This window comes from Schistocerca nitens, chromosome 2, assembly GCF_023898315.1.
Source record: "Schistocerca nitens isolate TAMUIC-IGC-003100 chromosome 2, iqSchNite1.1, whole genome shotgun sequence".
In the NCBI taxonomy this organism is placed as follows: domain Eukaryota; kingdom Metazoa; phylum Arthropoda; class Insecta; order Orthoptera; family Acrididae; genus Schistocerca; species Schistocerca nitens.
Window position 1 is genome coordinate 63,655,638 of NC_064615.1, and position 25,484 is coordinate 63,681,121.

General features: G+C 44.1%; 1 protein-coding gene across 1 annotated transcript in view; it reads left to right on the forward strand.

Moving 5' to 3' along the window:
• LOC126234836 (uncharacterized) overlaps positions 1 to 25,484 on the forward strand; it is a 190,086-nt gene that overhangs the window by 90,106 nt on the left and 74,496 nt on the right. Inside the window, exons 4-5 of the mRNA XM_049943577.1 lie at positions 5,914 to 6,054; positions 12,441 to 12,640. Of these exons, the coding sequence (XP_049799534.1) occupies positions 5,914 to 6,054; positions 12,441 to 12,640 (341 nt within the window). The remainder of the gene's footprint in view (positions 1 to 5,913; positions 6,055 to 12,440; positions 12,641 to 25,484) is intronic.

The window sequence follows — 25,484 nt, forward strand, 5'->3', positions numbered from 1 at the left end:
AGACTCTCCTTGCAATTTACCACTGCATGTAAGTCGTGATAGGAATAGAGGTCGCCGGCCGCTGGTGGCCGAGCGGTTCTGGCGCTACAGTCTGGAACCGCGCGACCGCTACGGTCGCAGGTTCGAATCCTGCCTCGGGCATGGATGTGTGTGTTGTCCTTAGGTTAGTTAGGTTTAAGTAGTTCTAAGTTCTAGGGGACTTATGACCTCAGCAGTTGAGTCCCATAGTGCTCAGAGCCATTTGAACCATTTTGAATAGAGGTCTATGCGAAAAAATACCTTAACGACCTTATGTTTGTTTAACATGGCAGTTACCGCTTATGGACGTCTACAATTTCTATTTAAAGCAATGGAAATTCCGAGCATTCCTCATTACCAACAAAATCAGATGATCCATATTCTAAATTGGAGTTGCACATCAAATTTGTCTTCCTAAAATCCTACAATCATAGGCAAACAGACTACCAAAAATGTTATTGCAGTTCTATCCGGTTTTCAAATTGAGTTCATATCCACTTTTCAGGAAAGTTTTCTCACCTCTTGTCACCTTCAGTCTTACACATGTCGTTTAGTATGTCAATAAAAATAACTTTCTATTCTTCAGCACATACAGGCTGATTATACTTAAGCTTTCAAACTGCAGTAGAAATAACACTACTGGTCAGAATGACGTTAAATTGCAACGGAATATTATCGGAGAAGTGGGAAAACGTATGGCAGAAGAAAAATAGATAGTTACAAAATGTAGCAATAGATGGCGCTGTAAGCATCATAATTTAATAGTGGTCGACTACAAATGACAAATCAATCATAGAATAATGCCTAAGATATACGTTTGACGTAAAGCAAACTGTACTGCTCAGTGTGCATGGATGTACAGGTGTGATACTGTTAGTTACGTACGCCCATCCACCACGGCAAGGTCATATCACATCGGATGGGAAAAAGCGGTTTTTAATGGTCCTGAGGCCAAAAACCGCATAAAAAGCATCAATAACATCGGTTTTTAACTATCCTGAGGCCAAACACCGCATAAAAAGCATCAGTCACATCGGTTTTTAGCTGTCCGGAGCCCAAAAACCGCATAAAAAGCATCAATCAAAATCAAATCGGATTATTAATTTCCGTGTGACTGGCGCAAAACATGTTCAACATGCTATCCATCGTTTTCTGCAACAAGTTGAAATGGAGACACAGCATGTTCCACAACTGATCGAAGTGTTCCCGGGTTCACGTCAGAATGTGTTACGCAATGCGTACCTTCAGTGCAGCTAAGTTTGTAATCGGAACACTGAACACAACATCTTTGAGATAGCCCCACAGCCAGAAGTCACATTGATTAAGATCAGGTGATTGGGACAGCCAGGCTGTAGGTAAATGGCGGCTGATAATTCTAGCATTTCCGAAATGGCGCTTCAGCAGCTGCTTAACTGGATTTGCAATCTGCAGAGGTGCGCCATCTTGCATAAAAATGATCCCATCCACACATCCATGCTGTTGGAGAGCTAGAATGACGGGGTTGCGCAAAAGACGCCCATAGCGCTTACCAGTGACGGTACAGGTAACGTGAATGGATGTACCTGTCTCTTCGAAAAAATATGGCCCTATGATAAATGATACCGTAAACCCGCACCACACTGACTTTTTCAGGATGAAGGGGTACTGGTTGATCTGAGTGTGGATTTGCCGTTGCCCATTGTACTGTATCTCCTGGAGTGGTCATGAATTTGAAGTTTGTAAATGCCGTGTACTGATAATTATTGTATGAATAGCTGGCGATGTATGCTAAAGAGTAAACAAACGCTAACAGAAACATCCGTCGGTTCTTGGTTGAACAACATTATAATAAATGAAAAGTACCAGTTTGCTTTTGTTCTACAATATTACTTTTATTGCGTTAACCGGTTTTCGGCGTACAAGGCCATCTTCAGACATTTACTGTGTCTGAAGATGGCCTTGTAAACCGAAAACGGGTTAACACAATAAAAGTAATATTGTAGAACAAAAGAAAACATGTTTTTCATTTGTAAATACGTTCATTACGTTGCAATGTATGCCTTGATGAGTATTACGTGGACATTCGAGATTCTGTGTCTGAACTTTCTATTCTGGTGGACTTCTTCTGTTCTTGGACTCTAAGAAGAAAGAATGAGTGTCTGAGGTTAATCTTGTTGTAACAGTCTATGTAAGTCGTAAACTAAACCAAAACTATAGTTGTTCATGACTTCAGACTTGGTACATAATATTTGTAAATATAAACCTTTCTTGTTCTGCGTAGACGTGGCCTTAACAGAACATTGACCATTGTTAGGCGCCATACTAGAAAATAATTAGTAATTTTCTTTCAGCTCATCTTGGAGACGTGCGCCGATTAGGACACTAAATTTTCTTTCAGATTCCACGAGCTATGCGGCAGCTACGAATAATTCAATATATTTCACTTTCAGATTTCCTCAAGGTTGCGAGATAACATCCCAGGCAGACAGGCCTGGTCACTGGATTCTAGTTTTAGTATAAGATTTCTACATCTAGATCTACATCTACATCCATACTCCGCAAGCCACCTGACGGTGTGTGGCGGAGGGTACCCTGGGTACCTCTATCGGTTCTCCCTTCTATTCCAGTCTCGTATTGTTCGTGGAAAGAAGGATTGTCTGTATGCTTCTGTGTGGGCTCTAATCTCTCTGATTTTATCCTCATGGTCTCTTCGCGAGATATACGTAGGAGGGAGCAATATACTGCTGGACTCGTCGGTGAAGGTATGTTCTCGAAACTGTAACAAAAGCCCGTACCGAGCTACTGAGCGTCTCTCCTGCAGAGTCTGCGAAATATTATGCTTTTTATCTAATATTGATATTCGAGACGAAACCACGATCTGGAGATACGGATTTTATTACTTCACATTCAACTGACCTACGAAATTTTATTTGGCGCTGTAAGCAATGAGTTTTGACTATACTTTTGGTATATATTGAGGAATATCTTTGATAAGGCAAGAGAGAGACAATTAGTTATTTATAATCCCGTAACCACCCTGAGAACTGAGCTAGTTTGCTGATTGCTGATCAGCGTCGGGCTAATAGTAATGTTGACTTATTAGTCGTTGAGAGACAGAGTGCATAATTATTTAACAGAACAGTAATCATAGCATTATTAGAGTTATTTTTCTTCTGTTTTGAGGTCACTTTATTAAAGGCTATCACAGCACATTCACAGTTTCAAGTCAAAGTGCTTAGGGAGTTAGTTGTCATTCTCATTACAAACGTAATTTTAAAGACAATATATAAGTAATTGATAATTCGTACATCTAGCCTTTCTGGCAAAGAAAGAATTACTACTACTAAAATTCAAAATAATAATTATTACTACATTTTTCACTATTTTTATTAATTACTATTATATATATATTTTATTAAATTACTTTACACCATATTCGACAATTCTTTGCATTCACATGTCCTGTCAGATGGACGTGGGCTTCGTCTGTTCACAAAATCTTCCACGGCCAATCATTGTCCACTTCCACGCGAGCAAGAAATTCTAAGGCAAAGGTCTCTCTTGCTGGCAGTTCAACAGGAAGCCCTCGTGCACATGGGTAATTTTGAATGGATAGCTAAGAAGGATGTTTCGTAGGATTTTACTCACCGTGCTCACTGGTATGTCCAGTGTTCGGGCTATTCTCCGTGCACTACGTGTTTGCACACCACCACTCGTCTCCTCCTGCATTGCTGTGGCCACCTCTTCCACTGGCGTTGAATCAATTCGTTTCCTGCCTCTATCTGGTTGCACACCAAAAGAATCCGTCATTTCGAATTTCCGAATCGTTTTCTCCAGACCCACGACAGTCATCGCACCAACACCTTGTTTCAAACCCTTAAGTTTCTGGAACTTTTGCAGAGCGACGTGTGCATAGCCATCAGTCTTGTAATACAGCTTTACAAGCAGAGCGCGATCCTGCATTGAGATAGTCGCAGATACCTGAATGGCTGTCTGTGTAGCTGGAGTTACGACATATTTTTCCTACTTTCTACGGCGAAAGGATTTAGAAGTCCAAAAATGCGCTGAAAATACTCATTCATTCTCGATTCGACAAACTTAACAGAAGAAAGTTCGCTTTAGAAGTGGTAACAAGGACTTTCATTCGAATCACACGTGTAAACTGGAAAGCCAAGCAGGTGGCTACTAAGAACAGTGCAACAAAAAGATACCAACTCGAGCTGCTTCTGTTTTATCACATACAGATTAAACGTTTTGCTCTAATACCGTTTATACCAACAAGTTTTTTTATTCAGAACATCAGAGGTGAAGAATTTTATGTGGTGAAAATGACGTTTATGTTGGTCTTAGAATTATTCTAATCGGTAAACATACTCAAATACCTTCGACGGTAAAGCTGTCTTTGCATCTTCCTGCTAATCCGAGTAGTCTTATCGTATTTTCAACTATGTTGTCATACAGCACTTCCAGATTCACTGATTAGGACACTCGTTGTTTTAAAATGTACCAGAGCTAAAAAATATCATTGTTTATGATTGGTATGAAAAATAACCCAGAAACAACATCACAGTTACTGCTTAGCGCAATGGGGAACTGAAGTCCACGGGACTGCTGGCAACAAGTCTCTAGCGTGCGCTCGACCACTCTTGCTCGGGACGTCAAGTAGGAAAGTAGTATAGCCTTCAGCTGATACGAAGCAACCTCTAACAAGGCGCTTAGTTAAATTATGGCTTATGTGATGCCTCTGTAACTCTCTGTTTGTCATTATATGCCTCCTGTGAAGACTCCTGCACCACCAGAGACTGCTGTCTCCCCAGTGACGTCAGCAAGTGCTGACGAACGAATCGTCGCCAAAAAAAAAATGGTTCAAATGGCTCTGAGCACTATGGGACTTAACTTCTGAGGTCATCAGTGCCCTATAACTTAGAACTACTTAAACCTAACTAACCTAAGGACATCACACACATCCATGCCCGAGGCAGGATTCGAACCTGCGACCGTAGCGGTCGCGCGGTTCCAGACTGTAGCGCCTAGAACCGCTCGGCCACCCCGGCTGGCCCAATCGTCGCCAATGTGAATGACTGGTGGGCAATGCTAAATAGAAACATACAAACCTCTTCTTTGCATATGCAGCAGGTTTATCAGTGAAGTCGATAAGGAGCTGGCTGCAGTGTTTGGGTCTACAACGACTAAGATAGTTAGAAGCCGTTGGTAAAAAAACAATATATTGTACTTAACTGGTGGTACAGGAGTCTTCACAGGAGGCATATAATGACAAACAGAGAGTTACAGAGGCATCACATAGGCCATAATTTAACTAAGCGCCTAGTTAGAGGTTGCTTCCTATCAGCTGAAGGCTATACTACTTTCCGACTTGACGTCCCGAGAAAGAATGGTCGAGCGCACGCTAGAAACTTGTTGCCAGCCGGAGCGGCGCTAGTCTCGACTCGCGGGTCCAGCGATACTAGTTCGGACCGCTGTCGATAACTGCAACCCCTAACAAGTGTGGTATAGAACGTTGATAATACAGACAGTATACTAGCTAGGAGTGGCCTACCTGTTAAATTTCTGTCTACTTTAGGTGCCTCCTTCGCTGCGCTTTATTCTCAGTTCTTAGACATGTTGGCGCCATATTAGACACTTGCCAAAATTTCCACTTAAAGTCTTGAGTGTACCTGCCGATTGTACATCTCCGTCCAGAATGTCAACTCGTCTGAGCTACACTGGGCTGGGCGTCTCATCGCAAAGAGAGCTTCAATTTTTGCTACATGAAGACCAGAGGTCATTATAATGCCTGACCATGACAACACCCTCTGAACGAGCGAGATCTCACGGAGGACAGGACACTGATCTCTCGCCTTCACTTTCGTCCGACTAGCAATGAACAGACGGCTGTGAGAAGTCGTCGTGTTGCAGGTCTGAGTACCGGGTGATGCGATATCCTGTGGGGCAGCAGGTGGTGGCCGCGGGGAAGGCTGACGTGCTGCTTCAGCCCACCGTCATCACCAGCTCCGACCTCAACGAGATGACCTTCTCCAGGCACATTCTCTCCATCTGGTAAGGAAAGCGTTCTCCGCCGTCCTATTATAATTTACTTGCTCCACAAAATAATGCATCTCCGAATTTCATCGCATTGCCGGGAATATCAATGATTTTATTTACTTGTTGTTTGTTCCTAAACTGTCCTCTAGAGCTGAACCGTCCATTAACTCATTTCATTGTCTTTATAAGGCTGACAATATTGCTATTGCTACTACCTTTGAAACTACTCGTATACGCAAATGCCGGGATGGTTCCTCTGAAAGGGCACGGCCGACTTCCTTCCCCATCCTTCCCTAATCCGATGAGACCGATGACCTCGCTGTCTGGTCTCCTTCCCCAAACAACCCAACCAACCTCCTGCCACCGAACGTCAACAACTTGAAACTATACGTTGTGATTCTAGGCTTATTTCGATAAGAATATTTCTCTAAAATTCGCTGGAACAATTGACTACCACTGTCAGAGAATTTTATTTTTCGATCTCAGTACTTTCTACGGAACTAGACGTACTGCTATATTTCTGTTTCGTTCCTCTGTAAACTTTTTATATACGCTCCATGCTGTATGCCAAAAAATATGTCAGCTTATCCGACACTAAGATTAATTAATCTATTGAAGCCCCTCCATACACACAAACACTCTTACTTTAAAGAAACAAATGTGGGACGTCAGGCAATGAAACGTTTATGTTCGCTCTGCATGAACTGAACCATTGAAAATGAGCATAAGCAACGTGATAAACATTCTACAGTGTTAAAATGTTTCCAACTACCTATTAACAGTGTAAAAAAACACTACAGTATACTAGTGGAAATCAATTCATCATCATCATTAGGTGGTCTGCCTTGCGGCAGGTTTTGCCTGTATAGCCCTCCATGCTTCTCTGTCTTCTGTGTAACTCTTCATTCTTCGGTACCCTTCTTGTGGCCTGCTGATATCGTCCAGCATCTGGAACCTTCTTCTGCCCTTCCCTCTTTTTCCTGTAACGAAACCTTCTTAGGTTGTGGCCTATCCAGTTTAGTTTCCAGTTCTTCACCGTCAGCAGAATCTTTCAACTCTCCTCAGTAGTTCTTCATTCCTGACTTAATCAGTCCAGCTGATCTTCTCCACTCTACGCCATATCCACATTTCACAAGCTTCAATTCTCTTCTCATCCTGCTTTCTCAAAGTCCACATTTCTTCTCCATACAGGGCCACGCTCCATAGTAAGAACTCAATCAGTCGCTTCCTTAATTCCTTGTTTAAACAACTAGTTAGTCTTTCTGCTTTTGAAATGGCTCTTTCGCCAAAGCCCTTCTTACTTTGATATCCTGTTGGCAATCCGAGACTTCTTTAATCCATCTTCCCAAATATTTGACTGCTCTTACCTGTCCTATGATTTCTGACCCCAACTTAACTTTCACTTTTCTTTTCTTTAGGCCTATGACCATGCTTTTGGTTTTCTTTTTATTAATTTTCATACCATATGCTGCACAGGCCCCATTCATGTCATTTAGCATTTGCGTCAGTGTATCTTGATTTTCTGCGAGGATCGGCATGCCATCTGCAAATCTTACACATTCAATTTTCCGCTGACCTATCCTTACGCCTCTTGTTCCACCCAGGTTGCTTTCTTCCTCCAGATAGATTTCAAACAGAATTGGCGAGAGACAACAGCCCGGTCTAACATCTCTCCCAATCTTGCTATCTTCACGGATCCCATTACCTATTCGTACTCGAACTTTCTGATTCAGGTACAGATTTGCGATCAATATTCTCTCTTCCACTCAATATTAAGGCCTGGGAAATTAACATAGTCGGCTCGAATACTTGGGCACATTGCGTATGCAATAGTATGAAATCCGGTAACCGACAAATGCAGTCAGTTGTATCGCATATGATGTCACTAGTAGAGTATGTAACTAGACATCAACGATTCAGATGGTAGAGGATGGATCTCAGTATAAATGCAGTTGATTCTTTCGGTGCTAATCAGTGCGTACGTGCATTTACTGTAGGCAGAAATGGTTCAAATGGCTCTGAGCACCGAGGGGCTTAACATCTGAGGTCATCGGTCCCGTAGAACTTAGAACTATTTAAACCTAACTAACCGAAGGACATCACACATATCCATGCCCGAGGCAGGATTCGAACCTGCGACCGTAGCAGTCACGCGGTTCCGGACTGAAGCGCCTAGAAACGCTCGGCCACCGCGGCCGGCGTAGACAGAAAACAGACACAATTAGTGACAATGCCTGTTGTGTACGTAGACCGCGATTGTGACACTGGCACGTATTAAACCGTTATCATGTGATGAAAAAGCAAAGATCGTTGCGTTCAAGAATATGGTGCTTCCTTATCGTCAAATCTGGAAGAAGTTTGACCGGTCAAGTACAGCGATTGGTAATTTCGTTAGACTGGACGCACGGTATGCACAGAAAAAAAAAGTTTCAAATGGCTCTGAGCACTATGGGACTCAACACCTGTGGTCATAAGTCCCCTAGAACTTAGAACTACTTAAACCTAACTAACCTAAGGACATCACACACATCCATGCCCGAGGCAGGATTCGAACCTGCGACCGTAGCAGTCGCGCGGTTCCTGACTGAGCGCCTAGAACCGCTGTATGCACAGAACACAAAACAAAGGCAAAGTAGAAAATTATCTGAGGCATCGAAACAGTTAATTCTACACAAAGCAATGGCCACAGCTTGCTGCTGATTTACAGTTGCCAGTGACTGTCAGACATGTAAGACAAATTCAGTCAGATGACAAACATCTTGCAGTCAAGAAACGAGTGCAGGAACGTGCTCTAAAACCCAAACATAACATTCTAGATAGGAATTTGCTGAAACACGTATGTCCTGTACTTCAAAACGGGGTTATGTGATCTTCAGTGACGAGAAGAAATTTAATTTAGATGGGCTGAATGGGTTTCAGTGACAAACATCTTGCAGTCAAGAAACGAGTGCAGGAACGTGCTCTAAAACCCAACCATAACATTCTAGTTAGGAATTTGCTGAAAGACGTATGGCATGTACTTCACAATGGGGTTAAGTGATCTTCAGTGATGAGAAGAAATTTAATTTGGATGGGCTTAATGCATTTCACTATTACATTATTGACGGTGTACAGCACAGCCACGGTCTCCAACCATGTCATTGTTCGACAAAATCGCAGGTTTCAGTATTATTGGCTTGATCTGTGAACAGAGCAGGACTACTGTATGCGCGTTTTGAAGGTCAAGTCTTTATTTTAAGAATTATTGTACGAGAAATATCTAAAAGCTACTAATATAAAACGTAGACAAGAGCATTAAAAATAATAAAATAACGTGCCTATTTCCCATAGAATCGGGTCTTGTTTTTCAAGATGTACGTCCACATGGCCGTCAACTGATAAAATAGATTAAAATGCAATAGCGTATTTTGTTCATAGGTTTTGTCAACATCACAATAACAGCCCCATGCTTGCACAGCCCCTCTATCCTCCTGAAAGGCACATCCCGCAGACAAACACAAAAACACGAGTGAGCTCTTCGTGACTATAAACACGAAATGAAAGTCGTACTGAAAAAAACAAAGATGATGTATAACCCTACTGGGTAGTCTGGAAATTCAAATTCCGCCACAAACATGAAGCTAACAGTTTGCGTCACCTGTAAGTTATTCATTTAATGTGTTATGATTTCTCACGCCGTGTGTGGTAATCTCTACTTGTCCTAGTAGATCCATTTTCTTATTTTCTACTTGTATATGCGAAATTGCGAGTTCTTCAACGATTCCCAACATGGGGTGCACGGCTATGGCTAACTTATCGAAACTGTTAAGCCGAAAAGCATCACTCTGTGCTTCACACCTTAACTTGCAGGACCTACTAGTTTGACCAACGTAGCTCACATCGCACTTGTTATAGTGCCTTTTGTAGACACCAGTCCTCTTGTATTTGTCGACTTAATGTAATAACTTGTTCCTTATTGTTGGTCTTAAATACGGCATCTACTTCAAAAGAGTTAAAAATATTAGCCACATTCCTAGGTAGATTACCAAGGTATGGAATTGCGACTCTCTTAGCATTTCACACGGCATTCTGATTTACATTCAAGCATATTTCTTGCACATTAATGTATTCACGGAGTTTTCGTGATAACCGTTAGCTCTTGCTACGTGTTTTATATGTCTAGCTAAGTATTGCTGTGCCAGTTCATATATCATATCATTGGCACTCTCCCCTATTTGACGGTAATACCAAACGAGCTGCCCTTCTTTGAACTTTTTTGATGTCCACCTCCAGTCCTCTCTGATGCAGATCCCACGCTCCACAGCAATACTCCACCAATAGTGTAAACAGTCTCTTTAGTAGACTTGTCACATTTCCTTTCTGGCAGTGAATCGCCGTCTTTTGTTTGCTTTTCCCACACTGTATGCGATCGACCCGAGTTTATACGTGATTGTCATCACTAGGTATCTAGTTGAATTTACATATTTCAGATTTGTGTGATTTACTGTGTAACGGTCTCAGAAGCCTTTTGGAAATCTAGAAATATGGAATCGGCATGACATTCCTTGTTCATAGCATTCATTAGCTCACGTGAATAAGGAACCAGTTGTGCTTTCTGAACCGATACTGGCTATGTGTCAGTAGATCATTTTCTTCGAGGTATTTCACAATATTTAAGAGCAGTGTATGTCCCAAAGTCCTACTGCAAATTGACGTCAGTTATATAGGTGTACAATTCAGCGGATTACTTCTATTTCCTCGCTTATGTAATTGTGTGACCTATGTAAATTTCTATCTTTAGATATGGAGGTATCATCTCGTGCATGGTTGCGTACCTACATATGGAGTTATCTCCTGAGTGTACTCGGAAAGGACCATAATTTGTATATAGTCTGGACGGGAGGACTTGGCTTCATTAAATGAGATAAGTTGATTCGCTGTAATGAGGGTATCTACACCACTGGCCATTAAAATTGCTACACCAAGAAGAAATGCAGATGATAAACGGGTATTCAGTGGACAAATATATAATACTAGAACTGACATGTAATTGCAATTTCACGCAGTTTGGGTGCATAGATCCTGAGAAATCAGTACCCAGAACAACGTAATAACGGCCTTGATACGCCTGGGCATTGAGTCAAACAGAGCTAGGATGGCGTGTACAGGTACAGCTGCGCACACAGCTTCAACACGATACCACAGTTCATCAAGAATAGTGACTGGCGTATTGTGAGGAGTCAGTTGCTCGGCCACAATTGACCAGGCGTTTTCAATTGGTGAGAGATCTGGAGAATGTGCTGGCCAGGGCAGCAGTCGAACATTTTCTGTATCCAGAAAGGTCCGTACAGGACATGCTACATGCGGTCGTGCATTATCCTGCTGAAATGTAGGATTTCACAGGGATAGAATGAAGGGTAGGGCCACGGGTTGTAACACATCTGAAATGTAACGTCCACTGTTCAAAGTGCCGTCAATGCGAACGAGAGAACGAGACGTGTAACCAATGGCACCCCATACCATCACGCCGGGTGATACGCCAGTATGGCGATGACGAATACACGCTTGCAATGTATGTTCACCGCAATGTCGCCAAACACGGATGCGACCATCATGATGCTGTAAACAGAACCTGGATTCATCCGAAAAAATGACGTTTTGCCATTCATGCACCCATGTTCGTCGCTGAGTGCTCCATCGCAGGCTGTGATGCAGCGTCAAGGGTAACCGCAGCCATGGTCTCCGAGCTGATAGTCCATTCTGTTGCAAACGTTGTCGAACCGTTCGTGCAGATGGATGTTGTCTTGCAAACGTCCCCATCTGTTGAGTCAAGGATCGAGACGTGGTTGCACGATCCGTTACAGCCATGAGGATAAGATGCCTGTCATCTCGACTGATAGTGATACGAGGCCGTTGGGATCCAGCACGGCGTTCCGTATTACCCTCCTGAACCCACGGATTCCGTATTCTGCTAACAGTCATCGGATCTCGACCAACGCGAGCAGCAATGTCGTGATACGATAAACCGCAATCGCGATAGTCTACAATCCGACCTTTATCGAAGTCGGAAACGTGATGGTACGCATTTTTCCTCCTTACACGAGGCATCACAACAACTTTTCACCAGGCATCACCGGTCAACTGCAGTTTGTGTATGAGAAATCGGTTGGAAACTTTCCTCATGTCAGCACGCTATAGGTGTCGCCACCGGCGCCAACCTTGTGTGAATGTTCTGAAAAGCTAATCATTTGCATATCACAGCGTCTTCTTCCTGTCGGTTAAATTTCGCGTCTGTAGCACGTCATCTTGGTGGTGTAGCAATTTTAATGGCCAGTAGTGTAGTTCCAAATCACTCATGCTGTTGCAAGGACAAAGTGACACGGACGCGGCGCTTGGTTCACTGTTTGCGTCTCTTGTGGTAGGTACGAGCTGTACGTGAAGGCGGCGGAGACCCAGGAGACGTGGCAGGCGTACGTGGGTGCGTGCTCCAGCGGGGCGTGGCTGGCCGCGGCGGCCACTCTGCTGCTGCTGATGCTGGCTCGCCGGCTGTGTCCGCAGGCCGGCGGCGACCGCTCGCTGGGCAGCTGCTTCGTCTCCGTCGTGGGCAGCGTCACCTCTCAAGGTGCGTCTCCCGCTCGCCCACTCACTAGTCAGTAGCCCGCTGGTGCTTGTACACTGAAGTGCCAAAGAAAGCCGGCCGCTGTGGCCGACCGGTTCTAGGCGCTTCAGTCCAGAACCGTGCTGCTGCTACGGTCGTAGGTTCGAATCCTGCCTCGGCCATGGATGTGTGTGATGTCCATAGGTTCGTTAGGTTTAAGCAGTACTAAGTCTAGGGGACTGATGACCTCAGATGTTAAGTCCCATACTGCTTAGGGCCATTTGAAACATTTGAGCCAAATTAACTGGTACTGTCAAATACATCTACATCTACATGACTACTCTGCAATTCACATTTAAGTGCTTGGCAGAGGGTTCATCGAACCACAATCATACTATCTCTCTACCATTCCACTCCCGAACAGCGCGCGGGAAAAACGAACACCTAAACCTTTCTGTTCGAGCTCTGATTTCTCTTATTTTATTTTGATGATCATTCCTACCTATGTAAGTTGGGGTCAACAAAATATTTTCGCATTCGGAAGAGAAAGTTGGTGACTCAAATTTCGTAAATACACTCCTGGAAATGGAAAAAAGAACACATTGACACCGGTGTGTCAGACCCACCATACTTGCTCCGGACACTGCGAGAGGGCTGTACAAGCAATGATCACACGCACGGCACAGCGGACACACCAGGAACCGCGGTGTTGGCCGTCGAATGGCGCTAGCTGCGCAGCATTTGTGCACCGCCGCCGTCAGTGTCAGCCAGTTTGCCGTGGCATACGGAGCTCCATCGCAGTCTTTAACACTGGTAGCATGCCGCGACAGCGTGGACGTGAACCGTATGTGCAGTTGACGGACTTTGAGCGAGGGCGTATAGTGGGCATGCGGGAGGCCGGGTGGACGTACCGCCGAATTGCTCAACACGTGGGGCGTGAGGTCTCCACAGTACATCGATGTTGTCGCCAGTGGTCGGCGGAAGGTGCACGTGCCCGTCGACCTGGGAGCGGACCGCAGCGACGCACGGATGCACGCCAAGACCGTAGGATCCTACGCAGTGCCGTAGGGGACCGCACCGCCACTTCCCAGCAAATTAGGGACACTGTTGCTCCTGGGGTATCGGCGAGGACCATTCGCAACCGTCTCCATGAAGCTGGGCTACGGTCCCGCACACCGTTAGGCCGTCTTCCGCTCACGCCCCAACATCGTGCAGCCCGCCTCCAGTTGTGTCGCGACAGGCGTGAATGGAGGGACGAATGGAGACGTGTCGTCTTCAGCGATGAGAGTCGCTTCTGCCTTGGTGCCAATGATGGTCGTATGCGTGTTTGGCGCCGTGCAGGTGAGCGCCACAATCAGGACTGCATACGACCGAGGCACACAGGGCCAACACCCAGCATCATGGTGTGGGGAGCGATCTCCTACACTGGCCGTACACCACTGGTGATCGTCGAGGGGACACTGAATAGTGCACGGTACATCCAAACCGTCATCGAACCCATCGTCCTACCATTCCTAGACCGGCAAGGGAACTTGCTGTTCCAACAGGACAATGCACGTCCTCATGTATCCCGTGCCACCCAACGTGCTCTAGAAGGTGTAAGTCAACTACCCTGGCCAGCAAGATCTCCGGATCTGTCCACCATTGAGCATGTTTGGGACTGGATGAAGCGTCGTCTCACGCGGTCTGCACGTCCAGCACGAACGCTGGTCCAACTGAGGCGCCAGGTGGAAATGGCATGGCAAGCCGTTCCACAGGACTACATCCAGCATCTCTACGATCGTCTCCATGGGAGAATAGCAGCCTGCATTGCTGCGAAAGGTGGATATACACTGTACTAGTGCCGACATTGTGCATGCTCTGTTGCCTGTGTCTATGTGCCTGTGGTTCTGTCAGTGTGATCATGTGATGTATCTGACCCCAGGAATGTGTCAATAAAGTTTCCCCTTCCTGGGACAATGAATTCACGGTGTTCTTATTTCAATTTCCAAGAGTGTAGATCTCACCGCGACGAGAAACGTCTTTGCTGTAATGACTTCCATCCCAATTCGCGTATCATATCTGCCACACTCTCTCCCCTACTACGTGATAATACAAAACGAGCTGCCCTTTTTTGCACCCTTTCGATGTCCTCCGTCAATCCCACCTGGTAACGATCCCACACCGCTCAGCAATATTCTAACAGAGGACGAACGAGTGCAGTGTAAGCTGTCTCTTTAGTGGACTTGTTGCATCTTCTAAGTGTCCTGCCAATGAAACGAAACCTTTGGCTCGCCTTCCCCACAATATTATCTATGTGGTCTTTCCAACTGAAGTTGTTCGTAATTTTAACACCCAGGTACTTAGTTCAATTGACAGCCTTGAGAATTGTACTATTTATCGAGTAATCGAATTCCAACGGATTTCTTTTGGAACTCATGTGGATCACCTCACACTTTTCGTTATTTAGCGTCAACTGTCACCTGCCACACCATACAGCAATCTTTTCTAAACCGCTTTACAACTGATACTGGTCTTCGGATGACCTTACTAGATGGTAAATTACAGCATCATCTGCGAACAATCTAAGAGAACTGCTCAGATTGTCACCCAGGTCATTTATATAGATCAGGAACAGCAGAGGTCCCAGGACACTTCCTTGGGGAACACCTGATATCACTTGAGTTTTACTCGATGATTTGCCGTCCATTACTACGAACTGCGACCTTCCTGACAGGAAATCACGAATCCAGTCGCTCAACTGAGACGATACCCCATAGGCCCGCAGCTTGATTAGAAGTCGCTTGTGAGGAACGGTGTCACAAGCTTTCCGGAAATCTAGAAATACGGAATCAACTTGAGATCCTCTGTCGATAGCGGCCATTACTTTGTGCGAATAAAGAGCTAGCTGCGTTGCACAAGAACGATATTTTCTGAAACCATGCTGATTACGCATCAATAGATCGTTCCCTTCGAGGTGATTCATAATGTTTGAATACAGTATATGCTCCAAAACCCTACTGCAAACTGACGTCAATGATATAGGTCTGTAGTGCGATGGATTACTCCTACTACCCTTCTTAAACACTGGTGCGACCTGCGCAATTTTCCAATCTGTACGTACAGATCTATCGGTGAACGAGCGGTTGTATATGAGTGCTAAGTAGGGAGCTATTGTATCAGCGTAATCTGAAAGGAACCTAATCGGTATACAATCTGGACCTGAAGACTTGCCCGTATCAAGGTATCTACTTCTAAGAAACTCATGCTAGCAGCTGTTCGTGTTTCAAATTCTGGAATATTCCATTCATCTTCCCTGGTGAAGGAATTTCGGAAAACTGCGTTCAATAACTCCGCTTTAGCGGCACAGTCGTCGTACAGAGATATCTAAACAGGTAGAATACGGCGCTGCGGTCGGCAACGGCTACACAAGACAACAAGTGTCTGGCGCAGTTGTTAGATCAGTTACTGCTGCCACAATGGCAGGTTATCAAGATTTAAGTGAGTTTGAACGTGGTGCTATCGTCGGGACACGAGCGATGGGGCACAGCATCTCCGAGGTTGCGACGGAGTGGGGAGTTTCCCGTACGACCACTTCACGAGTGTACCTTGAATATCAGGAATCCCGGAAAACATCCGATCTCCGACATCGCTGCGGGCGGAAAAAGATCTTGTAAGAACGGGATCGACGACGACTGAAGAGAATCGTTCAACGCGACAGAAGTGTAACCCTTACGCAACAAGTTTCAGCGTGCGAAACATTCAAAGAAAGAATGAAATTTTCACTCTACAGCGGAGTTGGTAGAGCATTTTCCCGCGAAAGGCGAAGGTCCCGAGTTCGAGTCTTGGTCCGGCACACCGTTTTAATCTGACAGGAAGTTTCATTCAAAGAAACATCATCAATATGAACTTGGGGAGCCAAAGGCCCACTCGTGTACCCTAGATGACTGCACGACAGAAATCTTTATGCCTTGACTGGGCCTGTCAACACCTACATCTACATCTACATTTATACTCCGCAAGCCACCCAACGGTGTTTGGCGGAGGGCACTTTACGTGCCACTGTCTTTACCTCGCTTTCCTATTCCAGTCGCATATGGTTCGCTGGAAGAACGACTGCCGGAAAGCCTCCGTGCTCGCTCGAATCTCTCTAATTTTACATTCGTGATCTCCTCGGGAGGTATAAGTAGGGGGAAGCAATATTTTCGATACCTCATCCAGAAACGCACCCTCTCGAAACCTGGACAGCGGCCGAAGTGGCCGTGCGGTTAAAGGCGCTGCAGTCTGGAACCGCGAGACCGCTACGGTCGCAGGTTCGAATCCTGCCTCAGGCATGGATGTTTGTGATGTCCTTAGGTTAGTTAGGTTTAAGTAGTTCTACGTTCTAGGGGACTAATGACCTCAGCAGTTGAGTCCCATAGTGCTCAGAGCCATTTGAACCATTTTGAACCTGGACAGCAAGCTACACCGCGATGCAGAGCCCCTGTCTTGCAGAGTCTGCCACTTGAGTTTGCTAAACATCTCCGTAACGCTATCACGCTTACCAAATAACCCTGTAACGAAACGCTCCGCTCTTCTTTGGATCTTCTCTATCTCCTCTGTCAACCCGATCTGGTACGGACCCCACACTGATGAGCAATACTCAAGTATAGGTCGAACGAGTGTTTTGTAAGCCACCTCCTTTGTAGATGGACTACATTTTCTAAGGACTCTCCCAATGAATCTCAACCTGGCACCCGCCTTACCAACAATTAATTTTAGAATGAGATTTTCACTCTGAAGCGGAGTGTGCGCTGATATGAAACTTCCTGGCAGATTAAAACTGTGTGCCCGACAGAGACTCGAACTCGGGACCTTTGCCTTTCGCGGGCAAGTGCTCTACCAACTGAGCTACCGAAGCACGACTCACGCCCGGTACTCACAGCTTTACTTCTGCCAGGTTCGAGTCTCGGTCGGGCACACAGTTTTAATCTGCCAGAAAGTTTCAGTTAATTTTATATGATTATTCCAATTCAAATCGTTCCGCACGCATACTCCCAGATATTTTACAGAAGTAACTGCTACCAGTGTTTGTTCCGCTGTCATATAATCATACAATAAAGGATACTTCTTTCTATGTATTCGCAATACATTACATTTGTCTATGTTAGGGGTGAGTTGCCACTCCCTGCACCAAGTGCCTATCCGCTGTAGATATTCCTGCATTTCGCTACAATTTTCTAATGCTGCAACGTCTCTGTATACTACAGCATCATCCGCGAAAAGCCGCATGGAACTTCCGACACTATCTACTAGGTCATTTATATATATTGTGAAAAGCAATGGTCCCATAACACTCCCCTGTGGCACGCCAGAGGTTACTTTAAAGTCTGTAGACGTCTCTCCATTGAGAACAACATGCTGTGTTCTGTTTGCTAAAAACTCTTCAATCCAGCCACACAGCAAGTCTGATATTCGATAGGTTCTTACTTTGTTTATCAGGCGACAGTGCGGAACTGTATCGATCGCCTTCCTGAAGTCAAGGAAAATGGCATCTACTGGGAGCCTGTATCTAATATTTTCTGGGTCTCATGAACAAATAAAGCGAGTTGGGTCTCACACGATCGCGGTTTCCGGAATCCATGTTGATTCCTACAGAGTAGATTCTGGGTTTCCAGAAATGAGATAATACGCGAGCAAAAAACTTGTTATAAAATTCTACAACAGATCGGTGTCAGAGATATAGGCGTATAGTTTTGCGCATCTGCTCGACGACCCTTCTTGAAAAGCGGAACTACCTGTGCTCTTTTCCAATCTTTTGGAACCTTCCGTTCCTCTAGAGACTTGCGGTACACGGCTGTTAGAAGGGGGGCAAGTTCTTCCGCGTACTCTTTGTAGAATCGAATTGGTATCCCGTCAGGTCCAGTGGACTTTCCTCTGTTGAGTGATTTCAGTGGCTTTTCTATTTCTTGGACCCTTATTTCGACGTCAGCCATTTTTTCGTTCGTGCGAGGATTTAGAGAAGGAACTGCAGTGCGGTCTTCCTCTGTGAAACATCTTTGGAAAAAGGTGTTTAGTATTCCAGCTTTACGCGTATCATCCTCTGTTTCAATGCCATTATCATCCCAGAGTGTCTGGATATGCTGTTTCGATCCACTTACTGATTTAACGTAAGACCAGAACTTCCTAGGATTTTCTGTCAAGTCGGTACATAGAATTTTACTTTCGAATTCACTGAACACTTCACGCATAGGCCTTCTTACCCTATCTTTGACATCGTTTAGCTTCTGTTTGTCTGAGATATTTTGGCTGCGTTTAAATTTGCAGTGAAGCTCTCTTTGCTTTCGCAGGAGTTTCCTAACTTTGTTCTTGAACCACGGTGGGTTTTTCCCGTCCCTCACTGTCACACCGACGGTGGAGTGTTGATGACTGGAAACATGTTGCCTGTCGGGACGAGTTTCGTTTCAAATTTTATCGAGCGGAGGGACGTGTACGGGTATGGGCATTACATCATGAATCCATGGACCCTGCATGCCAGGAGGAGAGTGTTCAAGCTTGTTTAGGCTATACAGAGGGGTCCAAAAAAATCTATCCATTGTTTAAAAGTGCATAAGTGGCAAACTAAATGACGGAGTTGTCTCATCTTTGGTACTGTAATAGTTTGTAGTTCCGGCAATTGCCACACAAGCGTTGTATTGCTTTGTTTTGTTTTGTCAGATGACAGTCGCCACATAGTGTAGTCCAGCTAACTCCCGTGTGTTACAACAATTCACTCGCTCACCACAGAAGACTGTGAGACAGTGTGCCAGTGAAACTAGAGTGAGTCGCTCAAGTGTTCGGCGAATTTTGAAGACAGAAAAGTGGAAGTGCTACATCCCACGATTCCTACACGCAATGAACGAGAACGACCCATATCGTAGAATGGAGCACTGTGAGTGGTTTGCTAACACGGTGCGCAAAGATGAAGAGTTTGCAGAGATGATTGTGTGGTCTGATGAGGCACAGTTCAAACTCAATGGTACAGTAAATCGCCACAATTGCATCTACCGGGCCGCCGAAAATCCGAACGTCCATGTAGACAAAGCCGTGAATTTGCCAGGAGTAAATGTGTGATGTGGGTTGTCTTACCGGGGCTTGAATGGGCCATTCTTCTTTGACGGCACAGTTAACCGTGAGGTGTACGTTCAGGAGCTTCAGACATCCATTTTACCTGCCATCCGAGACTTGTACGGAGACGGGAGAGTTTACTTTCAACAAGATGGTGTCCCAGCCCACTACCAAAATCCTGTTAGGGCGTATCTCGACGAAAATCTACCAGGAAGATGGGTAGGCCGTAGAGGTGCTGTGGAGTATCCACCACGTTCCCCAGACCTAATTCCTCTGGACTTTTAACTGTGGGTAACACTAAAGGACGTCGTTTATCGACAAAAGCCACGCATGTTGGATGAACTTCGGAATCCATCGTACATTCATGCGCAAATATCCAACTGAACACGTTGCAGTCAGTAGTTCGTGCTGCAGTTCGGCGGCTTCGTTTGTGTGTGGATGTTAATGGTGACGATTTCGAACACCTACAGTGATATCTTTAAGTTCGAATTTAAGTTACACTTTCACCAAAAATGAGACAACTCCGTCAATTAGTTTGCAAGTTATGGACTTGTAAACAGTGGATACATTTTTTTGGACCCCTCTGTATAATTGTGTGGGGCGCGTGCAGTTGTATGGGACTCCTGATAAGTCTAGATACGATTATGACACGTGACACATACGCGGGCATCCTGTCTGATCACCTGCTTCCACTCATATCCATTGTGGATACCCACAATTGATTTCGGCGGGGTGGGAAATTCTAGCAGGAGAATGCGACACATGTCCAGAATTGCTACAGAGCAGCTCCAGGAACACTCTTCTGAGTTTAAACACTTCTGCAGGCCACCAAATTCCCCAGACATGACAGTTATGGAGCATATCTGTGATGCCTTGCAATGTGCTGTTCAGAAGAATTCTCCACCCCCTCGTATTCTTACGGATTTATGGACAGCCCAGCACTACTTCAGACATTAGTCGAGTCCATGCCACGTCGTGATGAGACATTTCTGCCTGCTCGTGGGGGCCCTACACGGAATTAGGCTAGTGTACCTGTTTCTTTTGCTCTTCAGTGTACACGTCTGGCATCGATTCCGTGTGATTGTGGGGCGCGTAATACTGCGAAACGATGTATCAGCGTTTCTGTCGCTGTTGGAAGTGGCTCCCAGAAGGAATGAAAAAATACTGGGACAATGGAACTTGTAACGCTGCGCTAGTGCACACGATACTCCTTAAAGCCTGTACTATAGTAAGTTGACGGGCTTCACCTTAAGAGAAAGGATTTTTGTATAGACATTGACAGCGTGTACCTGAATGGAGGCAAATCAGACTTACACCCACTCAGTAACAACAATGATACGTCAAGCAAGTCCGAAATGCAACTACACGTCAGGACGGACAAGAAACAACACAGAAGATGTTACCAATTTGTTAATAATACGGTCGCCAGCCATATTAGACATTAACTGAGTTTCTTCCCTGTACAAATTGATGTACGTTCGAGCATAACAACACGTAGTAACACTGCATAATATGGTAAATTTTAGAACCAGAAAATCAACTGAACTGATAATTTCACTTTCTGTACCAATATGGCTAAACCATAAATACACAACATTACACTATAATGTTTACTACGAAACTTCATACTGTCTATTGATCTGATTAAAATCGGGCATAGGTTACCCTAGAAATAGCACTTTCGAAACACACACACAATGTCAATTTTGATAAATGTAAAACACTGATAAATTTTGGTTTTTGTATTGGCTTTAACTTTGCTGGTCTAATCAGTTTAGAACACTTCAGAATTCAAATGAATAAGAAAGAGGGGGGGGGGGGACACCCTGAAACTGTTACGATCACTGTAGTAAAACAATTAATTTATTGAAATCATTAAGCACTCAAAATTTCCACTATATGAGTTACTACTCTTTTTAGCTTATTTCCTGCTCATTTAATTACCATTATATCTGCTTCAAAATAATTAAACTTCATTACTAAACCAATTTCAAAATTATCTTCCCACTTTGTCAGACCTTTGTTATTTACCTATAGATTCATTAACAAAACAGTTCTTCAAACATCATTCTAACATAGCTAGGTCTGCAAGTAATTATTATTAACATAAACTTTAAATCTTCATCTCGGGACACTCGGATTGCACAACATGTGGAAAGGACCCTGTCTAAGTTAGTTGTGAGGATAATTAAATGATAGGACAGTTCTGGTAAAATTTAAGTTGTTATTGAACAGTATGGAACAAAAGTAACACTGGTCCACACGAATACAGTACTAAAAGTTTCAACCTGTTCGTATCGATGCGGCGGTCGGTAGGCACCGAGATGGCGAGGCACAGGGCACACATACAATCACAGCAATGGCTCTTGATGTATCGGCACTTTGCTTCTTCTTAGCGTCGCAATTCTTTTCCATTTAGTGCCTCTGGAATTTTGCCATGCTGTATAGGCGTCGGGACGGCACATCCGAGGCTCAATGAAACTACGTCTTCCAGGAGAGCCTCCTCGATCCAGAACGTGTGGCTCAGACCAATGCCCAACTCCGACTACTACTGCTGAGCCCGTTATGCCGTGCAGCGCCCGTGTGCATTTTCCCGCGCTCGCCTGCCATCCACCTTTTACCGCTCCCCTACAGACAGGGTATTCACCAGAGGTTTTGCATTCTACATATCCCAATACATTGCCTACGTATGGACCAGACGCACAATTACAACTTAAACATCTTACAGCAGTCTCAACATTTGTTAAACTTCAATTCTATTACAATATTGCTTGACATTTGACATAAACATTAATATTCACATCGAAATTTGCTTACAGTTTTCTTAACACAATGACATGAAAAGAAAAGAAATGAAATCAGAATATCGATTACACTAATTTATCGAAAATCAGAAGAAAAAAATTATATGTACAATAGTACAGCGTTGTTGTTGTTACAAACTCAAATACACTATCATCACTCTTGCCTCTATAGTATCTTAAAAGAGGAGTATGAGGAGTAAAGTTGAACGTATCACATGTAAAAATTCAAAACTGCGACCTTGAAACTTGATGACCTCTGAGTCTTTCTCTATATTTTACCCTTCAATGCAACACAGTTTCCAACTGAAAAAGGCGTAATGGGTGTAACTGCAGATATTTCTGTTGATGTAGGGCAGCGTACTGATAGGCATCAAAGCAGTGAAATTTCCTGGAAGACTGTTTGCCGGATCGAGACTCGAATTCGGGACCATTTTATTTCTGGAAGCATTCTCCAGGCTGTGGCTAAGCCATGTCTCCGCAATATCCTTTCTTCCAGAAGTAGTCTTCCAAGTTTCGGAGGAAAGCATCTGTGAAGTTCGGAAGGTAGGAGACGAGCTACTGGTGGAAGCAAAGTTGTGAGTTGGAGACCTGAGTCGAGCTTAGGTAGTCACAAGGTAGAGCGCCTCCCCGTGAAAGGCAAAGTCCCGAGCTCGAATCGCGGTCCAGTACACATTTTAATGTGCCGGGAAGTTTCATACCAGCGCATGGACCAGAGTTAAAATTTCACTTTGGAAACATTATATCAGTCTTTAGATCATTTGCAGATTAATAAATATAGATATTACAAGTCGGTAAGGTTGTGTATTTCCTCCAAGTACATGTGGCAAAAGCAAGCCATTAATGCTTATTTTCCCTTGATCGAAAGGTCAGGTGTTCTAGTGTAGATGCGTCGAAGCAAAACGGTTAGTCTACACCGACAGACGTTGTCCATTTAGTCAGGCAAAAAACATTAAGTCGTAAAGTTTGTGACGTTTTTGTGGGAAGATGTGTTCGAAAAACATCCAACACATTGATGTGTGTACATATTAAGGTACCACATACAAAAAGATCTGCACTTAGAACCGTTACATCCTTATATGACTTGGCGCAGACTTTTGTCATAGAAATATGCGTTTTGGCTGTTCAGGAAACTTTTCATCTCGCAAATCACCTCGTCGTCAATCAGGAAATGCCTGCCACGCAATGATTTCTTCATCCAAGGAAAGAGGAAATATCACTGGGTGTCATATAAGGAAATATGGGAGTGGGGCTTAATTTGAAAGCTAAGATAAGCACATTATGTGGCTGAGTCCTGTTCAAAATAAGCTTAGGCGTTTGTGATAGTGCACGTGGTTCTTTCTTCGTATTTCATTAATTACGATAGTATGAATTCTTCATCCCACTGTAAACAGACAGCTCAGATGGATGATATAGTCATCTGAAAATTTCTGGAAATTGCACTAACTCCGGTCGTCTCTGTACTTCCAAGCCTTCTCAGGCGTTTTCCCTAAGAAACAATAGATTTAGTGGGAAGGCAGCTGACTGAGAGTAATCTACTCTTTAGAGTGTTAGTCCTTGACTCACGAGGCGTAGTCACTCCGAACTCACTCTCCAAGGTCAGTTGTTGCAGAATGCTTCCATACCGTTCTCTACCCTCCTTACATCGACAATCTTACAATGTTTTACTGTCGGTTGTGTTATAGCCTTCTTTGTTTGTTGTTGACACGTGTTTTTGTGTTGGGGTTTCCTACACTGCACCTCGTGAACTACATACCTGTTTTCATTGGTGTAGCAAGAAATTTGTTCCGAGGAATCTGTCGGTTTTAACTATCCTACGTTTGATGAAATTGTTAGAAGATGTCAGAGATATTTTTGAGTTATCAGTCTCTGGTTTGACGCAGTCCGCAACGAATTCCTCTCCTGTGCCAACCTCTTCATCTCAGAGTAGCACTTGCAACATAGATCCTCAATTATTTGTTGAATGTTGAAAGGTGGCTACACTGAGCCACAGCGCCAGAGATCGCGCTAGAGAGTATTGTTCCGCCGCCTCCACTGGCAGTGTTTGTCGAGAACTCGTAGTAGTCAGTGCTTGTTCAGAACTCGTAGTAGGATGTGATTCTTGAGATGTCGTGGTAGGCAGTGCTTGTTTAGAACTCGTAGTAGGCAGTGATTATTGAGATGTAGCGGAGTGCAGTGATTCTTGAGAACTCGTAGAGTGCAGTGATTCTTGAGAACTCGTAGTAGGCAGTGATTATTGAGATGTCGTAGTGGGAGTGCTTGTCGAGGACTCGTAGTAGTCAGTGTGTGTTGAGATGTGCTAGTGGGCAGTGTTTGTCGAGATGTTGTTCCATGTTTTATGCAGTTGTTGATGGGCTAGACAGCAGATGGTTCGAATGGAAATACTGTAATGATCAGAGTGCTTTTCGTCAATATATATGAAGGTAAAATATTCCGTGTTTTTTTTTTCATTATTTCAGTGTCTTAAATAATGCGTCATTACAGGTTCAGTCAACAAAGCATCTGGCTTGTGTTCTTGGATTAGAGTATAATTCTGGTTCTCTTGAGTAATTATGGTATTTTTATTTTCTTTAATTAATTCAGTATAAATTATATTTAAAATTTCTTGTGTTATTGAAGAAGAACCGTGCCAGATGCGTACGTTGAGTTACACTTCCACACACAGAACAGTGACACTTGTGCTTTGGTCTCGTAGGTTTTATAGTTGCTGGGGACTTAATTAATTAATTGTGTTAACGAAAATTTTCATTTCATTCTTTGTTGTTGTTCTATGCAGTCAGATTGCGTAATAATACTAGTCAGGGCCAACCGTTTACGAGACTTCGTAATCGGACAGACAGCTACTAAAGCAAAAAATTAAAATTATTTTCATATTTATTTAATTAAGCCCCCATGCAATGTGCTACAATGTCTGTCTGTCTCGTCAACAGTTTTTGCCCTCTACAGCTACCTCTAGTATTATGGAAGTCATTCTTTGATGTCTTAACAGATGTCCTATCATT